Raw genomic sequence first — 23404 nt, 5'->3', positions numbered from 1 at the left:
TATATAATACAAAATAATTTATTTTCCCTAGATGATCTGCTTTTAAGGCACCTACCGACGGGAAGAAGGAATCTAAACAACTGCAACGAGCGTGGGTCGTGGTGTTGTACCAGATGAAGGTGCTTATTCCCTTAGTCTCTTTTAACGATTAGCAATATAATTAGTTCCGATCATGCGTAAGCTAATATAATTAATATTAGGGATTACTCCATAAGTGTAAAGATCCACAAAGTCCAATCACTTTACCTACATTTATAGACAAACAAATCTGCCGATATTGGTCATACTAATACACTATTACGAGGAGATTATTCTATTCCGATGAACCTACACTATTATAAGATTACGGCAGTCCTTGATACATCGGATCGTAGCTCGCCGGAGGCTAAGGATATTGTTATTTGATATTTTAATGCGATAGGCGAAATATCATTGCTACTAATTTAACCCCCACGTTAAAAGAGGTGATGGAAATTTAATATGTTTACATCGGAGTTCATTTTCTTAATTAAACGGTTTAGATTAATAAGGCTTGTGCTTAGTTGAGGGGAAATAATTAATAAAATACAGTAAAAACAAATTTTCTTTTGGCTGCCAAAAAACAAATATGTCCATTACTATTTACGTGTAAAATAAATCAATATAATGAAACAAATTAACAATAAACTGCTTAGGTATGAATATTTTATTATAGCCGTATACTTAAACTTCTAATTGTTATCAAACAAGAATAGCTAATATGCTTAGACTGAGCTAGTACGCAATCTACTTAATACGTCAGTTCAAAATCGCTACCTATTATAATGTACTTAGTATACCTATGTTGATTCAGCAGTTACTTAGCAAGAATTCCATCAGAGAGAAATGGCTCCCGATTAGATTCGTATTAGCATCGGTTCACGGCTGTTTAAAAATGATGCATCATCGCCGGGAAATCCAGACAAAGCCAGACGGGGACACATTCGCGATTCCCTCCGATAACCGTCCTTATTGTACGCTGCGTTAACGCCATTGCGCGTGCGTTATCCTCCCACTTGCCTCTCCCTCCCGCCCGTGTTGGGAAGTCTCCCGTCCCTGTCACTCCCGGGAGGGTCGATCTATACGACTAGGTACGACTACGGTACGGTACCGTCCAGCTAGTACGCAGGTTTCTGGCGTGTGATACTAACGTCAGTAGCTGTGCTGGATACGAGACACCGCGGCCGCAAAAATGTCGCGCGCCGTGCTTTTTATTAGTGTTTTTACCGTATTTTTGGACGTCCTGCATGCTGGACAGGTGAGATGCACAATTTAATATAAATAGTTTGATGTATTTAAATAATTTATAGACAGCGTTGCCATGCCGGGGCCACTAAGTCGAAAATCGATTGACGCGTTCGGTAATGTTTTCACCGCGGTGTGAAATAGTGGCTCGCTGAAAAGAGCCGATTTGTTGAGACGCTGATGCCGTAAAAGTTTTTATTTTAAGCATTTCATGACGGTTTTTGATGTGTTTATAGAGAAAACGGTCCATTGCGTAATACGGCAACGTCACATTAAGTTGATCTTAGTTATGCTTAACGAGACGATGAAATATAATTTTTAATGTTTATTTTTATTGATTTGAATTAAATTTAAAACAAGAAGCGTTAAAACCAAACATTGGTAGCGTTTTTGTTTGCGATTATTCTCCACGGCAAGAATCAAAAGGGTATAGGTTAAACACTACCAGGCGGGTTAATGTTACCCTAAGCTATTAAATTCCGGGTAAAGCCATACATGCAAAAGCAGTATTCGATTGTATTCTAGAACATTCTATACTTAAACTCATTAATAATGTGCATGATAGTAATGAAATTAAAGATTTAAATATTAATGGAGATAAAACAGTAAGAACTGCTTGAAGAAAAGCGATCAAATTAAAAACGAGTAGGAAAATTTTTAAGCTTGAATCCTGTTAAACATATACTTGTAACTTAACATTTTAAGATGGACTATCTATTAATCGTTGTTATAGTGGACGCTATGATATCAGATATTGAAGCGGCTCTGAGGCATTTGACTTAGCTTCAGAGTACAGAAGATTTAGCATAACTACTGAGATCAACGTCTTCAAGCGAAAATTCTAAGCTGGCATAGAGCTCACACTGTAATTGTACTTAAATTGATCCATTTTGATCCAGATTCTAACTTAGTATGGATTTAATACCAATTTAAGATCCCAAAAGAAATTGATACAGATCTTAAATTTAAAATACCAGTCGTTTTCCGCAAACCTAGACCTCGCGGACAAGTTTGTTTTTTACTACTTACTTAACCGATTTTGATGCCCTACAAACTTTAAAATTCTATTGACTGATCTACATACTTTTTAAATTTTATAAATATCAGACCAACGGGTCGTAAGATATCGCGTTACAAACATACATATAAAAAATGTTTTTTTTATGTCTTTTAAAAAGTCATTTACACCCCAAGTTTATAGGTAGGCTGCACTTGTTTCGCTCAAGGTAAAAAATCATTTGAGTAATTCGAGGAGGTTGACGTATAAACAATAACTCAAAAACTAAGAAAACTTACTAAAAACAATTTAAGTTAAAGGATTATGATAGCCATAATCCTTTATATTATCATCGTTGAGAACGTTCCGATTAATAGCTTAAAAAGTCCTGAGCTTAGAGAAAAAGAACAACATTCTAAGGTTTTCTGACGTCATCAATCTCCGAATCAAAGACGAAATATTTCAAAAATTCTAGATATCACAACAATAGTCATGGGATCTAGAAGTAAGAAAGTAACGGAGGAAATAATGACGATATAAGGAAAAAAATATACAAAAAGAAAAATGTATAAAAATGAGATGAAATCTAATAGAAGTAGTTCAATATATCTTAAACCTTATATCATTGAATATGAAGAAGTTATTTACAAAATGGTTTCATCTCAACTGTGATAGGATGCGTGGTCCATCTATTTCTCTGCTCTAGATGACCTTGTTTGGTTAGTAATTAGAGTACTATTAACGATCAAAGATTACATCACTATCACAGTACCATCGACTGTATATTAAAAAGTTAAATTGAACATCACAGGAAAACAAAGGTATTCAAAATGCGCCTTATATGTTCATTGAAACTGAGCTTTAGAGAGAATTAATTTCAGAAGTATTTAATAAAATTTGGCAAAACTTACGTTAAAAAAAACATGCATAATGTGAACTTAAACATGACTTTGTTAATCGTATTTGTGTTTGACCGATTGTATCTCACATGTCTTGGTTCTAAAACCAACGTAAATGATTTGGTTTACCAACTAAAGTTTAAGTTTTTGCAGCAAGTTCGTCATTATTATTTTTCCACCATAGTTTAATAATTTCAATCAAATCATCCTTTTCTATGCTATATATCAATTTCTATATAGGAGAAACCCTATAGTGCTTTGCCGGAAACAAAATAGCGTAACATACCCAATATTAGGTCATGCGCATTCAAACATAGTAAAATGAACGTCATGGTATATTTCAACAGTTCATGTTTGGTCCATAGAGTCTGAATGGGCTTTAAGAAGGATGTTATGAAATCCAGACACGCTCTGATTAATAAGACAACATCATGGTGGTGAATAGGCAGCTGTTTATAAAGTATTCGAATCTAATATACTTCCGAGAAGCAGATTAGAATCCTCTGCAAGGCATCGAGGCCTTACCGTCGCGGACTTTAAATTAAATTGCGATTTGACTGTAGTTCAATTCGAACTGAATTCCTGGAATCTGGAAGTCGGGTAGTTCTTCTACATTGGCAAATGTTATTCCAGCAACGTATTGCTAATTTTAATTAAGCTCTTTCGTATTCTTTCTAATTGAGTTTTAGAACATTATATTATATCGTTAACGAAAAATCTTGGTTTTCCTTTTTTTATTTTGAGGGATATTTATATTCTATCAATAAATGTATAATATTTAAAACAATACTGATATCTATAAGTTAAACTATAAGTTTAATGAAATTAATTAAACATATGAAAAAATAGTAAACAAATTGGTTTTAATCATTCCATTCCGAATTATGAATAAAAAAAAAGATAAATTATGAGGTTCTTATAAATAAAGACTTAATTTAATTTTCAAAGGATTCGTAAAACTAACGGCAAACTGATCAGAAACAAATGAGATCGAATTATATATTAATAAATAAATTAACAAAAACAAATGTTGGCTCACAAAATTAGTCTTAGATAAATTTAAATATATTAAAAATGAAATAATTTGAAATTAAAACCACGATTAGATGACGAAACATGTATAAACCCTACAATACTGCACCCAAGTATGAAAGGAGAAAAATGGGCGACTCATTCCAATTAGGTGCTGGCGCGTCGTCGTAACTCGGTTAAGACGCGACAACTACATTTTATGTCTTACATGTCGGCACTAAGCACTAACTGAATTATTTCTCATGATCCAGTTGGCTTGGAGTCTAGTCTAGAACTTCTTATAAAATATCTTTTTGAAGTTGTTCCTGTCGTTAGTAAACTTTTATGTGTTAAAGAAAACATTTAATGGGTACATCAATAAAGATTTATCTATCAGTGAATCTTTGATTTTAATGGTTAAGAAGGAATTATGACATAATGATTGTATCACAATTTGTACATAGCTTAATAGATAGATCCATAAAGAGAAACATTTGTTTTCTTGCGAATAAATAGTTGATGACATGCAAAATTTTTTACGAACAGAAAATAAAAGAGTTTTTGTTAGATTCACTTTGCGGTGTTGGATCTAGTATAGAACTACCTCTTTTCGATGTACAATGATCAAAGCATAAAAATAAAACTTATAATTTGAAGACTACATGTAACACCTTCTGTAAATTATTAGCTTTATTCACCCCAGAGGATTCCGTGCTAGTCTCGACTAGGCTCTGAGAGCCCTCATCGCGAATTATCTGTTCGTTGCCCTTACTTGAACCCTTGTTACGACTGGCTTCTAGTGCGTCTCAGATTACATTGAAATTTGCATTAGGCTTTAAAAACAGCTGTTTAATTCAACTATTATAAGTTGTGTACCTACGTATATTAAATTTCAGTTTTCCTTTTGATTGCCACCTCAATGTAGTTATCGTCAGTATTTTGTTTCTGTTCTTTTATTTGAGGCTCTGTTTACGTCATTAGTAAGATATATCAATAAGTACCTATGTATGTACTATACTACTACTTCAGATTTTATTAAAAAGTAATTTAGACTCAGTATTAAATTTGAAACTGCATAAAATACTAAAGAGTTTATTAAAATTATCTGTTTAAAATTACCAAAAACATTTCCATCCGAAAATATTTTGAAGAAACTGTTCCTGAATACGAATTAAATTCAGAAAAACCACTATTGGACCACATAAAGGACGACCACTAAAATAAAAATAACTATAAATTACCTCATAACTTCAAACTTTTCCATTCCATTTCGTATAAAGTGAAGCCTTCTGAAACCCAGGCTCACATGTAACAGTCGTTAAAGTAAGTCCGAGGTTTTCAGTCGATTTGAGAAGTCAGTGCTAGCCGCCGCTACCGGAATATATGCGGGGCTTTGAAAGCGTTTGAAGTTTCAAACCTTTCCGATAGATTAATGGCCGACTCACGATAAAACGTATCGTTACATTCGTTCCTCGTTTTCAAGTCTTTGTCTCCGTTGTGTGTTGTATTTTATATATATTTTAGAGTTGAAGACGTGGCCTATCAGTCTTTGCAATATAGTATATATATAGTCACATATATATATATATATATATATATATATATATATATATATATATATATATATATATATATATATATATATATATATATATATATATGTAATTTATAAATATGTAATTTAAAAAAAAGAGATTTATATATATATATATATATATATCTATATATATGTGACTATATATGTAATTTGTAAATATGTAATTTAAAAAAAAGATATATTTTTTTTAATTATATCTATGCATGTATTTCATCTAATTAACATTCGCTTTGTATAATAAATATATCCTCCTGATAATAATCAGTCAAACTCATCTGATTTCCATATTTTATTGCCGTATGAATCTTGGAATGTTCTGTGCCCGGATTCAGCTAAGCCAAATATATAAGAAGACATTTATCATAATTTTTCTTCGGAGTTATAGATACACTAGGAGCATAAAATACTTAAAGAGATGTAGATTTTTAAAAACTTTTACAAATTTGCAATTCCGTTACTTACTCCTACCACTGGCGTAGTTTTATGAATTAGGTTGTTGGGGTGTATTTTACTTGACTTTGCACGAGTGCAAGATAACCCGGCCCGTTTATAGCATCTGTAATAAAATAAAGAGCACTACTTTGATAGTAGTCTCCTTTATTTCGCTCTTTACAGCCGTTTTATTGAAGTGATTCTGTTCTATGGCATTTTGTGCATCAGCAATGTCTATACCTATGTTATATAGCTGGTCATTACTTTTAATTCACGCGTAATCATTACATGATTTGATCGCTGTATGTAAATCTTCTCCTGAGGCTAGCTATTTTCTTCTACATATTAGAAAGGTTTTATAACATCAAAGTATGTAAATCATAATTGCGACTTATCTACCTACGTCTTCATTAGATAGTTTTGTGTCCACAACCACTGTTTGTGGAACGTTAATTGGTATGTTTGTTTGTAGTTCACTGATAGGATCATAAGTCTCCCAGGCAAATGTTCGGTGTTTGCCCTTGTCAGCCTTTGACGTGGTCCGGGTGACATGTGAATATTGATTTACCTAAACAATTCGAAAAGGTATGTATAATAAGAATATACTCACGGAAATATAAAGAATAGTTGGAAGATTTAGGTTCTAAATCTTTCATTTTACTTAAGCTAATAATATATTTATCAGTGATTAGGGCCTTAGTGGAAACGAGCAAAGAAACCTATTTTACGATAATTTAATCTCAAAGTAGAACACTGAATTCTTCGAGCTTTTAAGCAGTACGAGAAAATTCCATTATTCTTTCCCAGCGCAAACACAAAACGAAAGGTTCTTTGTAGGAAAACCATCTAGTTGGTATCTGATGAAACTTTAGTAGCTGCAAATAGTATTGTGTGGAAGAAATAAGCTTTAGTAATAGAATCTAGGAGGAATTAAGTGTTTTAAAACCCAGATATATTCCGGGCGAGGCTTTTAAAGTGGTTAATCAAGTTTTTAATTCTGGAATGCGATGAGTGGGGATTAAAATGAATTTTCTGGCAACACCGCGGGTGTTGGTACGCTTTTATCTTTCTTTCTTTTAAAGGATTTGGGCGGCTTAATAGGGTCTGTGGTATTGTTTGAAAACGGTCTCGCGTATCCTTTGTGTCAGATGCGTGCGATAACTGATAAGATGTTGGAGTTTGTAGGGTCTGATTAATTATGTACTTTATTTGGTAATTGGGGTGAGGGGTTTTGGAAAAAGGTGGTAAATATTTTGTAAACCGTGATGTTTACTGAACGTGGGAAAACCCAATTTGGGTTAGTTTAACGATAGGTGTAGGTTAGTTTCAAATCTGCTTTGCGACTTGAAAGTGAAATACATTTGCAGAAATAAGTTGACCAGCATCTGCCAACCAAAAATACTGTACTCTATTATTCATCCACGATATTATTACGAGGCTGTGAGAAAATTTCCTCTTCAAATAATTCCTCCAAAGTTATACTGTGTTCCAGTGCAGTGCGTGGTCCATTGAAAACTTGGCTATGCACAGCAGGTAGCTTGAAATCGGACCACTGCAGACTAACTTATTCAGTGCAGTTTGAATTTGACATTCATTGGAGTAAGTTGGTATAGTTTGTCTTTATGCTGTTAGTTCATAAAGATACGGTTAGCTGTTTGTGTTTGACGAACTATCATTTATATCTTTGTGTTATGTATCGTTAGGAATACTTACTTTATTAAGAACATCGTTTTCTGAATTCAGATTCCGTTAAGTGATAAATTTATTTATATCATCCCAAATATGGGCTATATGACAAGTAAATTTGTTTTGTTTTAAATAAGATATAAGTAATGATAATGCTCCCCTATATCAAGGTTATGGAGGTCAGGCGGAATTTGCTTCATGTGGGTTTCACATAGAGCTTCTGAAGTCGAATCGTTAAAGGTGCCTGAATTTAATGCGTGACGCCCTTGAAGCACAGGTTTTAAATCCCACCATGGCCGTGAAACAATGACTCAAGGCTATACAAAGGCTCTAGAGAAGAAAGGATGTAACCGGGTCAAATGTTATGAAGATGAAAATTAATTAGATATTATGCATAAATTGGAAAGAGAAATGCAAGGGGGTCCTGTGCCCTAAAGTAGCGGCGAAAGGTGAAACACGAAGAGATAAGAGAGAGATGCCTAGTATATAATACATACATATGATCACGTCTTTATCCCTTACGGGGTAGACAGAGCCAACAATCTTGAAAAGACTGATAGGCCACGTTCAGCTGTTTGCCTTAATGATAGAATTGAGATTCAAATAGTGACGGGTTGCTAGCCCATCGCCTAAAAGAAGAATCCCAAGTTTATAAGTCTATCCCTTAGTCGCCTTTTACGACATCCATGGGAACGAGATGGAGTGGTCCTATTCTTTTTTTATTGGTGCCGGGAACCATACGGCATTTATAATAGTTCTAATTATCTAAAAATAAAAGTTGTTTTTTAAATTTATTCCAATCTTAGTTTATGAACAATTCACAAGAAGTAAACTTAAACTTTCAATTCACAATTCTTTTGAAACTTGCAAATCTTCAAAGAAGCAGAAAGAAAATTTAAAACTTCTCTGATTGTAAGATTGAAATTAAATTTGACAAGTTTTCAAATGAGAAATTTAATTATAGGGCTTTTGTCATTATGTCGTGAAAACTTCATTATAGAACTTATGTTACTCTCAAACCTTGCTATTTTTGGGTAAGCATTTTAGACTCTTAGGCTCTAACAGCTTTATAGCCTAAAATTTATTTGTTAAAACAAAATATTATTGGAATGACGATACGGCTCTTCGGATTATGTTATTTTGTAGAAGTATGCGCTTTCTTACTACAATAGCTGAAATTCGCAATTGAACACCATCAAACAGGATCATCTCCTGAACAAAAACATCTTTTTTACGTTCATTCATGAAATTGATGTCCCGAAATAAGCTTCTGAAATATATTCAGCTTTACGACGGCAAACTAATTTGACGAGTTAGCGTTCCTGGCGGCTTTTATTAGGTTTCTTTCCAAACAGGTTTTCATAACTTCGCCCCAACAATGGAACAGAACAAGCTCTCTGTCCACAATCTCGCCGCCTACAATTTTAAGAAAGAACACCTCTTTGAAATTTAATCCCACATCTTCAAGATGGCGTACCTGCACTAGCGCTAAGCCTAGACTCGTTGGGGCCATGAAATATAAGGTGGATTATTTACATTTAAAACATTACCATAATCAGATGTGAAATTTCAAACTTCATGTTGATTCTAATTATAGAAAACATTTCAAATGAGAATGAACATATGCCGTGGACATTGTTATTATCATTATTACTGTAGAAAAAATGTAAAACAAAAAGTTTTGGCCGCTCGTGATATTGCATGTGACCTCTTACTTAGTTCATTCATGTTTATTAAAAAGATTCGGGAGTCTAGAGGCCGGATACTGCCTGCGTATAAAAAGGTTGATCGAGGTTAGTGGGTCGCCGACGAGAAGTCAAATTCGGAAGGTTTTAGTGCAAATCGATTAGACCACAATGAAAGTACAGCTTCTGTCAAGTGGCGTTTCCTTAAATGATATTGTTGTAGTTTTGTTTTTGGGCTGGTTATAAGGTTTAGTTTTCTTTTGTTTTTCTTTCATAAGTAAAAGGTACAAATTAGGTAGGTAAAAGTCCTGAAAAATCTTTGATATTGCCTTGGTGTTGAAAAATTTACTTTCACCATTTCTATATTATTCAGATTCGACTTTATGCACTCTTTCGAGGGATTCTGTTTTCACAAGTAATCATGATAAAATCCTTACATTATTTGCAATTAAAAATTACAAAGACGCAGAGTCGTAAGGCACAACTAGTCGAATAAGCTAAAGAATAGTCACTAGATGTTTGGTCTCGTAACGAATATTAAGCTGCCATTTTTCGTGGCCCGATCGCACAGCGTCTTCAGTAACTCCCGACTATGCAGTTTGTGTAGAAGTCTTTTGTTTGACAAGAATGGCCATGGCTCGAGGAGGGAGGCGCACACTTTATATGTATAGTAGATGAACGATGTTACCTAGGGTTGGAGTTAGGTCAGGGTCGTAGCGTGAATTTTTAAAATGTTGCTTATATTCGTTCAAAAAGAAGCCAGCTTTTTCTTATGTGGGTTTATAAAGATAATCTTGTTTTTATACTAAAATCACTTAAAGTAATTTTACAACATACCGGTTTAAATTAGTTATCAGTGTTAAAAACACGAAATTCGGTGGCTCTACCGGTCACCGGTGTTCCAATTCACATACATACAGACCTTTTTTTTACTACGCTTTTATTAGCTTGGGTTGTATGTATGTATGTATGTATGTAACGGAATCTTTGAGCTTAATTTTCACTGATTTCTAAACGTCTGATCAACTTGGAACTTTGCACACGTATCAAGGACCGATGACAATGCAATATTTTGATAAGAGTTTCTCATTATCCTTATTAAAACTGCCAGGATTAATAAATTCATTTTTAGATCCTTCGTATGAGAGTAAGAGAGACAGAGATAGCACCAGTGCCAGTAATCTCCATACAAGAAACCAAGAAGTTCTGACGTATAATGAGTCAAAAAGAGATGTAATATATTTCCATATAATGTTACTATTAACCTGAGGCTTCTTTATTTCATCGCATTGCTCCATTTAGAATTACCATTAGAAACCATAGTAGATTAGTAGAATATTTTAAAACAATAAAAAATAAATAAGTAATAAAACAAAAGTAATAAATGAAAATTGAACAACTAAATTTACAAAAATACAAGAATAAAGTTACTACCTACAGAACTTTGCGATATTTAATACGTATTTAACATATTAATGCAATTCTTGAATTAACATTAGGTATCTTTTGCCTATTTATAATAGCAACACTGTAATACTCGTTTGGAAAATGAGTGACAGTTTTTTATGTCAAATAAGTTTTGCAGTAAGTTTTGATTGAATTCGATTCGAACACCTGTAAGTAAACTTTCTTTCTGTTGTTTTTTACCGGTGCCTGTGTATTTACCTATTTGCACTTTGTTTTGTGCTGATAACTTGTCGTTATTTGGAGTTTGGAATCTTCCGTTGAGTCGAGCTTTGTTCTTCCGGATATTCGTGTGATTTTATCATCTGAGATTGGACTCTGACTGTGTTTACTGTGTTGTGCAGATATTTTGAGATAGGACTCCTGTAAAAAGTACCTTATTATTTGAGATAGGAGTCCCAAGTTTGTGTTTGTTTTTGTGAAAGACAGTTTTACAACGAAAGTGCCACGATGTCTTCAGATAAACTTTGTTGCGTTCCTGGTTGTAAAGGCAGTGGAGGTATGTTTGAAATATTTTTGTTCCTGTATCAATCTGCCTCTTAATCTTGTGGTTTGATTCCTGGCAAGGCCACAATCGAAAATTATTACGTTTGCTGGATAGTCAAAAATATTATTAACAGTGATTTATCACTATAAAATTCTTTTCAACTGGGTTTAACAATCATCATACATACATATAATCACGTCTATATCCCTTGCGGGGTAGACAGAGCCAACAGTCTTGTAAAGACTGATAGGCCACGTTCAGCTATTTGGCTTTAAGATAGAATTGAGATTCAAATAGTGACAGGTTGCAAGCCCATCGCCTTAAAAAGAATCATGATGATGAGAATATTATGAGATTTAATCCAATCAGGCCACATATAACTTTAAGAAAGTTAGTTGTGAAAACCTCCGGCGATAGGCGCATGGTTGCGAAAGTCTTTTCTAGTAAGATAGTTATACCAGAAGTGTTAACTTCCAAAAAATAATTGTATAAAAAAACTAAAAAACTACCCGTTTTATTGCAAATCGAACTAAAAAATAGAAAATAAATAATAGTTTAAAAAAACTAAAAAACTACGCTTTTATTGCTAATCAAACTAAAAAATAGAAAATAAAAATTTATGACAAAGGAATTCAGTAGTAGCAAGTCGAACAATCAGTTATAGTCAGTTGTAGTAGTAATTACCTCGGATTAAAATTATAACAAAATTAAATTTATAAACAAAACAATTTAAATCAGAGTAAAAAGCGTGGGGTGCATTTTACTTCATTTTCATAACTCTCTTGTCATAAATATATGCTAATAGAATGATTTTAATATTTACTACATCAGGCACCCCACGCTTTTTACTCTGATTTAAATTGTTTTGTTTATAAATTTAATTTTGTTATAATTTTAATCCGAGGTAATTACTACTACAACTGACTATAACTGATTGTTCGACTTGCTACTACTGAATTCCTTTGTCATTAATTTTTATTTTCTATTTTTTAGTTTGATTAGCAATAAAAGCGTAGTTTTTTAGTTTTTTTAAACTATTATTTTTTGTGAAAGATTACTCTGATCATGAATACAGCTGGCTTGACTGCCTCTTATCGAACAATACAAACCAAACCCACAAAAAACCTTGTTATAGATAATTTACGTCAACTTTGCATTCAAGATTACAAAGTAGCTTTTACTCATCCAATCCATTTTATAAAGTAACATCTGCGTATACGAATGTAGTCCAAAGTGAAAAAAAAACATTCTCACTTCTTGTATGATATGCAAAAAAAGAATTGCTGGATACCGACGGAGCCTGTTTAACTGTACCTGATTGTCTGTCCTTGCCCGTCTAGTAATTATGAACTATTTGCGGATTGAGTACAGTCTGCTAAATAAAAGTATTTTAATTTAGCTTAATTATAAAAGTTACCAAAGATTCTTTAAATAATAATAACAATTTCAAGAAAAAGTAAATAATCAAAAAAAAAATTTTGCAATATGTCGAATGTCGAAATTTTTTACTTTAGGTTTAGGAGGATCATTATGACGTTGGACCAAAAAATGTAAGTCTAACTCTTTTTAATAAAGAATTAATTCATAAAGTAAACTGAGTCTGTTTTATTTATTTGACTAGACAGGAGATATTTTAGATTAGATTTAGGTTTAGAGAGAGAGAGATTAGATATATCATGAAATAAAAGAACAAAGAGCGATGACAATAAAATTGCGTATATAAGAATTTTTATTGCAATATCTATAGATAGAGTACCTAATTAGGAAACTCGTTTACGTAATGTATAGAACTGTAATTTATCGCAAGTACTCTACTCATTGTACAGTTAATGAGAGGATCCTTGTAACCATAGCAGTATGCTCTATGATTACAGCTATTATGAACGTTTTTCTGCTTTTTATAACTGCAAAACTTTACATCCTTTTGTTAACATTTTTATATCATATACGAGTTATACTTGTTCAGTGGTCTAGTAATATTGCTTATTGTCTTTGAAGAGAAAAACTTTGTATTAACACTTAATATTAACCCTGCATCTTTTTAATATTTTTATTTCAATCAAATCATTCTAATCTTATAATTATTCGTTGATGAGCGATCAACTCTAACCTTCTTCTGAAAAAGGCCTTGCAAGTGACAAAATAGCTACAACTTCATTATAGTCATATTACATCGTATCGTTAGAGGTACAAAATGCCCAATGGAGCGTCAAATAGGCTCTTCTGCCCCAGTTACTATAGCGACGGACCTAAACACTGATAGACGGCTCCCGACCCTCGCCAGGGATAAACTAATCTCGTACCTACATTTTATTCCAAGCCTCAGCCTGTGAAAAATGAATTTCGCTTCATACTCAAGAGGTAAATTGAGGCTGAATAATTTACAAGTTCACTTATCCGAGGTAATTTTTAAAGAAACAACGCTTTCGTTATTGCATTTTGTTTAACAGGGGAAACTGATTTTAAGATCTTTTTATAGGAAGACTTTCGAAATTTTTGGAATTTAGGATTAGAAGTTTCATGAAGCGGTAGTACGTGCGGAAAAATGTTACTGATCGGAAAGTCTACCTAAAATATTCTCTTTAATTTCGTGTAGAGCTTGGAGGCAAAATTTCAAAATAAGATTAAGATTTCCGATAGAAGTTTTCTGACAACTTTAGATATGTACTAACTTTTATATGTAATTGCATCAACTAACCGTTAAGTTTGTGTAGCAAGAAATAATATTTTATTATACGCTTGAGCTTTTTTCGAGGATTAGATTAGAATAGAATAGATTAATTTTTAAAATTTATCGCAGGCTTGTAACTACACTGGAGCATTTTCATCTGGCGTTAATTTAAAAATATAGATAGATCTCTTAAATCTTAATCGTAGACGAATGCACATTGTCTGCATTAAAAATGTGAATGAGTATAAAAACTTATGACTCACGAACTAGCTCAGAAAATTGGTTGTGGTTGAAAGACCCGCCTGTATTTTCGCTCCAACTTTACCTTCTAGGACTTCCAAGGTAATCTTTATGTCGCACAGGTCGTCAAAGAATAGAGTCGAGTTACAAATATCTGCCAATTTACGTCAGTCAGAGTTTGCGGAGCGTAGGCGTTCCTCGTGACAATAGCTCGTCTGCGCCACATTCAGTCAGTTCCATTGTCAGATAATCCAGTTTCTATTCGCAAGTCAATATGAAATCTTATAGATGTAAGTACGTGCCTTCTAACAAGAGTATTGTTAAATGTTTAAATCTATCTTACCTTTAATCTAAAGATTTTTGTGCCTTTACTTACTTAATAATTAATGTTCCTCGAGCTTTTTTATTTTTTCCAACCGCAACTCGGTTGCGGCGGTTTACAGTATCTATAAAATTACATTGATATTCACATACCCTTTTTTAGAATAAACAGGTATTCATAGCTTCTCTGAAGTCCTCTTTTTGTCTGTCACAAATATTGCCGAGAGTGAAACAACTTATCTACGCTAATATTATAAAGAAGAAAACTTTGTTTGTTTGTTTGTTTGGTTGTAATGAATAGGCTCAAAAACTACTGGACCGATTTTAAAAATTCTTTCACCATTCGAAAGCTACATTATCCACGAGTAACATAGACTATATTTTATTTTGGAAAAAAATAGGGTTCCGTAATATATTTGGATTTTTCAGACACAAACTGAAAAAAATCAACCAAAAAGTTCCTTATTTTGCGTACGCTGCCTAAACTACAAAAGATAGAACCATAAAATGTTTTAATTAATTGTAGATCTTATAAATATCTACAAAAAAGTCCGCGACACACTATACCTATCTATGTCGAGTGAGGCACAACAACCACATTTTTATTTAAAAATCTTGAATTTTTTTGGTCTACATTTAAACGCGTTTTTTTTTACTCATGCTATTAATCCTTATCAAAATAAATAATTTCATCAATAAGTACAGTTTATGTAGATAATATTTGGTCTTTGAATGATTAAAATTGGACGTTTGGTTTTGAAGTTGTGGTGAAATTAAAATATTACGATTTCTGCTGCACGGCCCGTTGCGAAGTGAGCAAGACTTAGTTAGCCGCTTTGCGGGCGGTCCTTTAGTTAGTTCTATTAGAGATATGTTTAGTATCCGTGCGAAGCCGGGGCGGGTCGCTAGTAGTTTTATAAACAGAGTTGATATCTGACATATAAAATTCTCGTGTCACAATGTTCGTCCCCGTACTCCTCCGAAACGGCTTGACCGATTCTCATGAATAGGTCTGAGAATCGGCCAACGCCTATTTTGCATACCCCTTAGTGATAAGGGTTGTCCACCCTTATAATTTTTTTTAACTAGAAATTGCTTAAAAAATATTTATATGGCAAAACATCCTTTTACCGGGATAGCTAGTAGTTATATAAACAGTTAATATATTTTTTACATTTGAATGTTTCTATCTGATACTGATTTAATCCTAAGTTCTGAAATTCTCGTTTCCAAATTAACATATAAGCCAGTAACTCTGATGACCACATATGTAGCACTAATACCAGCGTCAGTTTACGAGGCAGTGGAGCGTGCAGTCGTCACAATGCCTTCAGTCAATACCAGATGTCAAACCCACTTCCTATTGGAGGCCTGGATGCGCTTGGCCGGGTACTATTTCAATGTTGAAGTTAGCTAATGTCTTTGTCGGACAGTTTGTGTGTATAAGGCCTCGATAATTCTAGACCTGAAGAAGGGTTGTTGATAGATAAATAATTAAAGCTATCTTAACAATTTGATTTAAGAATAAAATAGATATTTGAATGTTTCAAAAATTGCTGTGAGGTATTCTTAACTTTAAAAAATAGTAACACTACACATATTTCAATATGCTTTACCTGGTCTTATTCAGTTTTTATAGTGTCACACAAAATTTCTGTCAATTTTATCAAAATAAGTTTATCTTTCTTGAACAAACATCTCATAGCAATCAACCCCAGTAATGCAATGACTAGATTAGCATCAAATTATACCTGAAATAGTCTACCGAGGCTTGTCATAACTGCAATTAACTGATGCAAATCTAATTGTTTGTGTTTGTCCAAATGATTATTCCAATTTCACGCATCGGTTCTCTCTTGGTAGGTATGAATACAACGTTATATATGATCGATTACACTGTTTAATCGTAATAATGTGTTCATGTCAAGTGGATGAATGAAAGCAGGTTGACTAAGCAAATATAAAAAGGAAGTGTAATGGTAGATGTGGATGAAGCGAAAGGAGTATGCAGGCATCGTGGCAAGTGGAAGGGTGTGGTCTCTGCCTGCCCCTTCGGGCAAGAGGCGTGATTTATGTATATATGTAGGTATCAAATGTAAAGTGATTTTACTTAATCATTGACTCGCAAAAAGCTTCCTAAAAGCTCAAATATACCAATAAAATAGATAGTCTATTAAGTGATAAGAATTAAATCTATTCACCATGCCAAGCAAAGTTATATAATTTTTAATCATTGAAAACGTTTACTTCTTGTTGAGGGTGGTAGCTAAAAATTAAATGCAATAAATAAAAATAAATACTGTTTTAGGGATTAGCTTTACGAACAATAACGTTTATTTTTCCGCTTCTTATAATTTTTGGATGCCTACTCTCTGATATTTCCGGATTACCTACTTATTTTTTTCCAGATTTAAGAATTTTATCTCGTGGATTGGAGTATTGGTTCATTTATTTACAAAACTTCATTTGCAAAATAAATGAAATCAACAACGGGTGGGGTAGGATTTAGTTCCAATTCATTAGTTTGTTCTATAGGTACTTTTTTTAGTTCTTTAAAAGCTAAAGCTACTAAGAGCTAACATCAGAATCATAGCTAAAATATCAACTTCCTTAAACAACAAATCAAAGACACTATAAAGGCAATAGTTTAGTTACTTTAACAAGCAGCCGTATATATTAACATTTGTTATCCCTGAATACGGCCGCTGCCTCATTTAATATGACCAAGTAGGCTCGCCCGGAATCAATTTGCCTTATAAAGGCCTAGAGGTGAACTGTAGTAGATATATGTAGTAGTCGCGGAATGTTTGCCAGAATATGGATTGTGTTGAATTAATAGGGCCTTCCTGAATTTCTGGCTTTATGTTTGTGGTTTTCAAATGCCGAGCTTTTGCTCGCGGCTTAGCTCAAGTGGTTTATCGTAAGCTTGTAACATCATTTTATCCCGCATCATAAAATTGCAGTTGGTTACCACCATTCCCTTTGATAATTTATGGTGTACATAAACCGTTCAGTGGGGTTTTGTTCAGTATAAAATGTTATTTTGGATTTTTTTAAGTTATCTTAATACTTTGTTTATATTTTTATTCAATAGTTGTTAGTGCTTTTATTATACATAAACTGACCATGATGCGATTTTGATTCGCTACAGCTCATTTCTTTAAATCTCTCCTCTCCTTTAAGGCGGTTACAATTATTTATTATATTCTTTGAGGATATAAAACTGGCAAACATTAATCGAGTAAGGATAATAATTTACGAACCGATTTTTACTACGCTTTTATTAGCTTGGGTTGTATGTATGTATGTATGTATGTATGTATGTATGTATGTATGTATGTATGTATGTATGTAACGGAATCTTTGAGCTTAATTTTCACTGATTTCTAAACGTCTGATCAACTTGAAACTTTGCACACGTATCAAGGACCGATGACAATGCAATATTTTGATAAGAGTTTCTCATTATCCTTATTAAAACTGCCAGGATTAATAAATTCATTTTTAGATCCTTCGTATGAGAGTAAGAGAGACAGAGATAGCACCATTGCCAGTAATCTCTATACAAGAAACCAAGAAGTTCTGACGTATAAGGAGTCCAAAAAGAGATGTAATATATTTCCATATAATGTTACTATTAACCTGAGACTTTTTTATTTCATCGCATCGCTCCATTTAGAATTACCATTAGAAACAATAGTAGAATTAGTAGAATATTTTAAAACAATAAAAAATATATAAGTAATAAAACAAAAGTAATAAATGAAAATTGAACAACTAAATTTACAACAATACAAGAATAAAGTTACTACCTACAGAACTTTGTGATATTTAATATCTACGTATTTAACATATTAATGCAATTCTTGAATTAACATTAGGTATCTTTTGCCTATTTATAGTAGCAACACTGTAATACTCGTTTAAGAAATGAGTGACATTTATTTATATCAAATAAGTTTTGCAGTAAGTTTCGAATTCGATTAGAAAACCTGTAAACTTTCTTTCTGTTTTTTTATACCGGTGCCTGTGTATTTACCTATTTGCACTTTGTTTTGTGCTGATAACTTGTCGTTATTTGTAGTTTGGAATCTTCCGTTGAGTCGAGCTTTGTTCTTCCGGATATTCGTGTGATTTTATCATCTGAGATTGGACTCTGACTGTGTTCACTGTGTTGTGCAGATAGAACTCCTGTAAAAAGTACCTGATTATTTGAGATAGGAGTCCCAAGTTTGTGTTTGTTTTTGTGAAAGACAGTTTTACAACGAAAGTGCCACGATGTCTTCCGATAAACATTGTTGCGTTCCTGGTTGTAAAGGCAGTGGAGGTATGTTTGAAATATTTTTGTTCCTGTATCAATCTGCCTCTTAATCTTGTGGTTTGATTCCTGGCAAGGCCACAATCGAAAATTATTATGTTTGCTGGATAGTCAAAAATATTATTAACAGTGATTTATCACTATAAAATTCTTTTCAACTGGGTTTAACAATCATCATACATACATATAATCACGTCTATATCCCTTGCGGGGTAGACAGAGCCAACAGTCTTGTAAAGACTGATAGGCCACCTTCAGCTATTGGGCTTTAAGATAGAATTGAGATTCAAATAGTGACAGGTTGCAAGCCCATCGCCTAAAAAAGAATCATCATTATGAGAATATTATGAGATTTAATCCAATCAGGCCACATATAACTTTAAGAAAGTTAGTTGTGAAAACCTCCGGCGATGGGCGCATGGTTGCTAAAAGCTTTTCTAGTAAGATAGTTATACTAGAAGTGTAAACTTCCAAAAAATAATTGTATAAAAAAACTAAAAAACTACGCGTTTTATTGCTAATCGAACTAAAAAATAGAAAATAAATAATAGTTTAAAAAAAACTAAAAAACTACGCTTTATTGCTAATCAAACTAAAAAATAGAAAATAAAAATTAATGACAAAGGCATTATAAAACAGTAGTAGTAAGTCGAACAATCAGTTATAGTCAATTACCTCTGATTAAAATTATAACAAAATTAAATTTATAAACAAAACAATTTAAATCTGAGTAAAAAGCGTGGGGTGCCTGATGTAGTAAATATTAAAATCATTCTATTAGCATATATTTATGACAAGAGAGTTATGAAAATGAAGTAAAATGCACCCCACGCTTTTTACTCTGATTTAAATTGTTTTGTTTATAAATTTAATTTTGTTATAATTTTAATCAGAGGTAATTGACTATAACTGATTGTTCGACTTACTACTACTGTTTTATAATGCCTTTGTCATTAATTTTTATTTTCTATTTTTTAGTTTGATTAGCAATAAAGCGTAGTTTTTTAGTTTTTTTTAAACTATTATTTTTTATAAAAACAATTAGACAATCTTTTTGTTTTCATACTATATCTTATGTTCATTACAATATTCGTTTAGTTCCAACACATTAAAACTAACCTCTAACCTGTCTCATAAGGTTAGACAGATTATAGATTTGATATTTCTAAGTAGGACGTAATTCCATGAAGGAACATTCTAACGAAGATGTTTCAGGGATAATAATTGGTGCTGACTTTCCACTTAGCTCAAGTAATCAAGGACATGGTTACCCCTCATTAACTGTCTCAGAATTCAGCTTCGGTTAATTTTGACAATTGCCAAGTAAAAAGTTCGCTGAATGGCGAAGGGCGAAGGCATAAGGGGTGGTACACAAGAAAGGAGTCACTTCTTGTTGGAACGTGACTTACACAATCTAGAATCATGGTCAAAGACGCATCCCAGGTTCCTTCTCTCTAAAGAGGTAAGAATGTAACCAGAACTGTATATTGAAGCAATCCCCAATCCCAACTCATATTATAAACATGTAAGTAAGATTATTTATTTGTTTGTTTATTTGAACTGAATTTATCTTTTTGAAATATCACGTATCACACGAAGGCGCTTAGTTGACGTGGAAACTGCTAGTACGTTATAAAGACCAAATATGCTACGAATGAAAGCTCACCTTTTTGAAGTCGGTAGACCAAGAAATAGTAAGGTCTAAGAGACAGTGACAGTCATCCAAAATACTCTTTCTCATCATAACCTGATCACCACTTACATTTTTACTTTAATTCAATTCAAATTAAATTCAGCTTAAAATAAATCAGCTTTAAATTGTGAAATACCTTTTAACGAACTGATGCATTTGTAGTTATATCTGTATCGTTTTGTATGAACTCGGCCTAATGTCTGGAGTCTGAAGCCAGTGACCGTAGGACTAATAGCTTTGTGAAAATTTAATGCGTCCGGCATTCCCATCAGTTTGTGATGCAGGCCGATCTTAATGCTAATGGTTATTGAGCTTTGAATTTCTCTTCTAACTCTACATAGTACATTACGTATTTTCGTATGTAGATTTGAACTAAATTATCTCTTTCAATAAAATAATTTTGTGTATAAAGTATCAAATTGGAAAATGCCAGCCTTGTTATTTTGGCGATAATCTGCTGACTGCTGGTTGCCAAAGTATTAAGTACTCGTAAGTTTATGAAAGTTTTGGGGAAAGTAATAAAATTAAGCAATTTTATCTAACGGCAAAATCGATAAAATAGAAAACTATGTTAAATTAATACTTGTGTGTTATTAAAGTGTGTTAGTAAAGTGTGTTATTTTGAGAATTATTGAAGCTTACAACATTTTTACAATTGCTTTATTAATCAGATTCAATCATTCTGTCTAAATTGAAGACGTTAAGAATTCATATTATAAATTTTTTTATAATAACAAAGAATAACAAAGAATATCAATCATATCATATAGAAGTTGGTACTGACACCTCTTAGTTAATTACGAGTCTAATGAAAAGCGAACTTATTCTACCTTAGTACAATTTGTAGCTGTAAACATAATTTGCGTGTGCCGAGTATAATAATTATAGCAAATGTGATTAAACTATCGGATTTCACAACAAAATTGTATGTACGCTATTTGAAAGCAGATATAACTATTAACATACGCGCTTTTATGTGTTCTTATAAATCGAAGGTACAATTCTATGGTAAAATATGCCTTATTACACCATTAACTGTGTTGTTAGTACTTACCTTTGAATACCATTTATGCATCAAGACCAATTTAGGCTTAATATAGTTCACAGAGGGTGTCATTACAGGGCGACGACGTCGATTCTGTTAGGGAACACTCCAACCGGTACGTTTAATGAATTTATCTTGTCAGGGGGAACATTAACCAAGTTTAGGAACAAATTACGGGCGTAAAGTTACCTCGTACCTTGGAAGTTCCCCTTAATTACCGTGGCATCCTCCGGAATGTGAGCTGCCTCTTTTTACAGCGGTATATAGGGCATATCACAATTCCGTTTCAGTGCAAACGAGCCTCGATAACCGCTTTATTACTTGACGAGCTGCCAGCGCGCTCAAAACGCTAAAGAATCAATATCCGATGCTCACGCTCGAGACAGGCACGAAATGAGCTGTGGAAATCAATATCAGCTTGTGTCGACTTGTAAGATGTCCCGTGTGCTGCACAGATGTCTCAAACGTAGCTCTTTGCTAACTTACTTTTATTAAATGTTATATTTACTGTCGCTTCTCGATGACATTTCTTTTTTGTAATAAACCATTTCGAGAACTCTAGCTCTAGCCTCTCGGTTTTATCTAGGAAATCTACAGCTGCCATGTAACATTGTCTGTTGTTTTATGTATCGGTAGCGACACGGTTTTATGGCCAGTCGTTTGTATTATGGGGACCCCTTTCGCTTTATTGTTCTGCATCGGGTGAAGAATCTTGATAAGGATATTTTGGCGATTCACTGTGAATTATATTGTCACGACATCAAGCGACAATAGCATTGTCGTCCGCTTATTTCGGTAGCGTCTTTATTACTTTTTTTAGGGTGTCATTAGAGGGGAATCGGGTGAAAGATCTATGATAAAAAGTGAGAAGTAGAAATTATTCTTATGGAGACATATACATACATACATAAAATCACGCCTCTTTCCCGGAGGGGTAGGCAGAGACTACCTCTTTCCACTTGCCACGATCTCTGCATACTTCTTTCGCTTCGTCCACATTCATAACTCTCTTCATACAAGCTCGGCGGTTTCGGGTACTTTTGACCTGACCCTTTACCAGGACGTCCTTAATTTGATCAAGATACGTTCGTCTAGGTCTTCCCACTCCGACCTTTCCCTCCACACTCTCCTTGTATATCTGCTTAGTCAACCTGCTTTCATTCATCCTCTCCACATGACCGAACTATCTTAACATACCCTTTTCTATTCCTGTAACTACATCTTCTTTCACATCACAACATTCCCTTATCACGCTGTTCCTTATCCTGTCACTCAATTTCACACCCATCATACTCCTTAACGCTCTCATTTCCACTGCATTTATTCTGCTTTCATGCTTCTTTTGCCATACCCAACTTTCACTCCCATACATTAATGTCGGGACCAACACGCCCCTGTGCACAGCCATTCGAGCCTTTTTGGATAGTTTCTGACTGCTCATAAAGGCATGCAAAGCTCCATTTACCATGTTCCCCGCGTTCACTCTCCTTTCAATATCACTATCATACTTGCCATCTGATGTAAACTTTGATCCTAGATATACAAACTCTTTCACTTGCTCCACTTTTTCTCCTCCAATCAAAATATTACATGCT

The 23404-nt window shown here is 33.4% G+C and overlaps 1 protein-coding gene across 3 annotated transcripts in view; it reads left to right on the top strand.

Moving 5' to 3' along the window:
• The first annotated feature begins 1147 nt into the window (after positions 1-1147).
• LOC106130319 (amyloid-beta-like protein) overlaps positions 1148-23404 on the top strand; it is a 149505-nt gene continuing 127248 nt past the window's right edge. For all 3 annotated transcript variants that reach the window (XM_060948262.1, XM_060948263.1, XM_013329137.2), the window contains exon 1: positions 1148-1276. In XM_060948262.1, coding sequence (XP_060804245.1) covers positions 1211-1276 — 66 coding nt within the window. In that variant the 5' untranslated portion in view covers positions 1148-1210. The remainder of the gene's footprint in view (positions 1277-23404) is intronic.

The sequence above is a fragment of the Amyelois transitella genome, chromosome 15 (assembly GCF_032362555.1).
Source record: "Amyelois transitella isolate CPQ chromosome 15, ilAmyTran1.1, whole genome shotgun sequence".
Classification (NCBI taxonomy): Eukaryota; Metazoa; Arthropoda; class Insecta; order Lepidoptera; family Pyralidae; genus Amyelois; species Amyelois transitella.
Note: the sequence above shows the minus strand (reverse complement) of the source record. Positions and strands in the feature narration are given on the sequence as shown.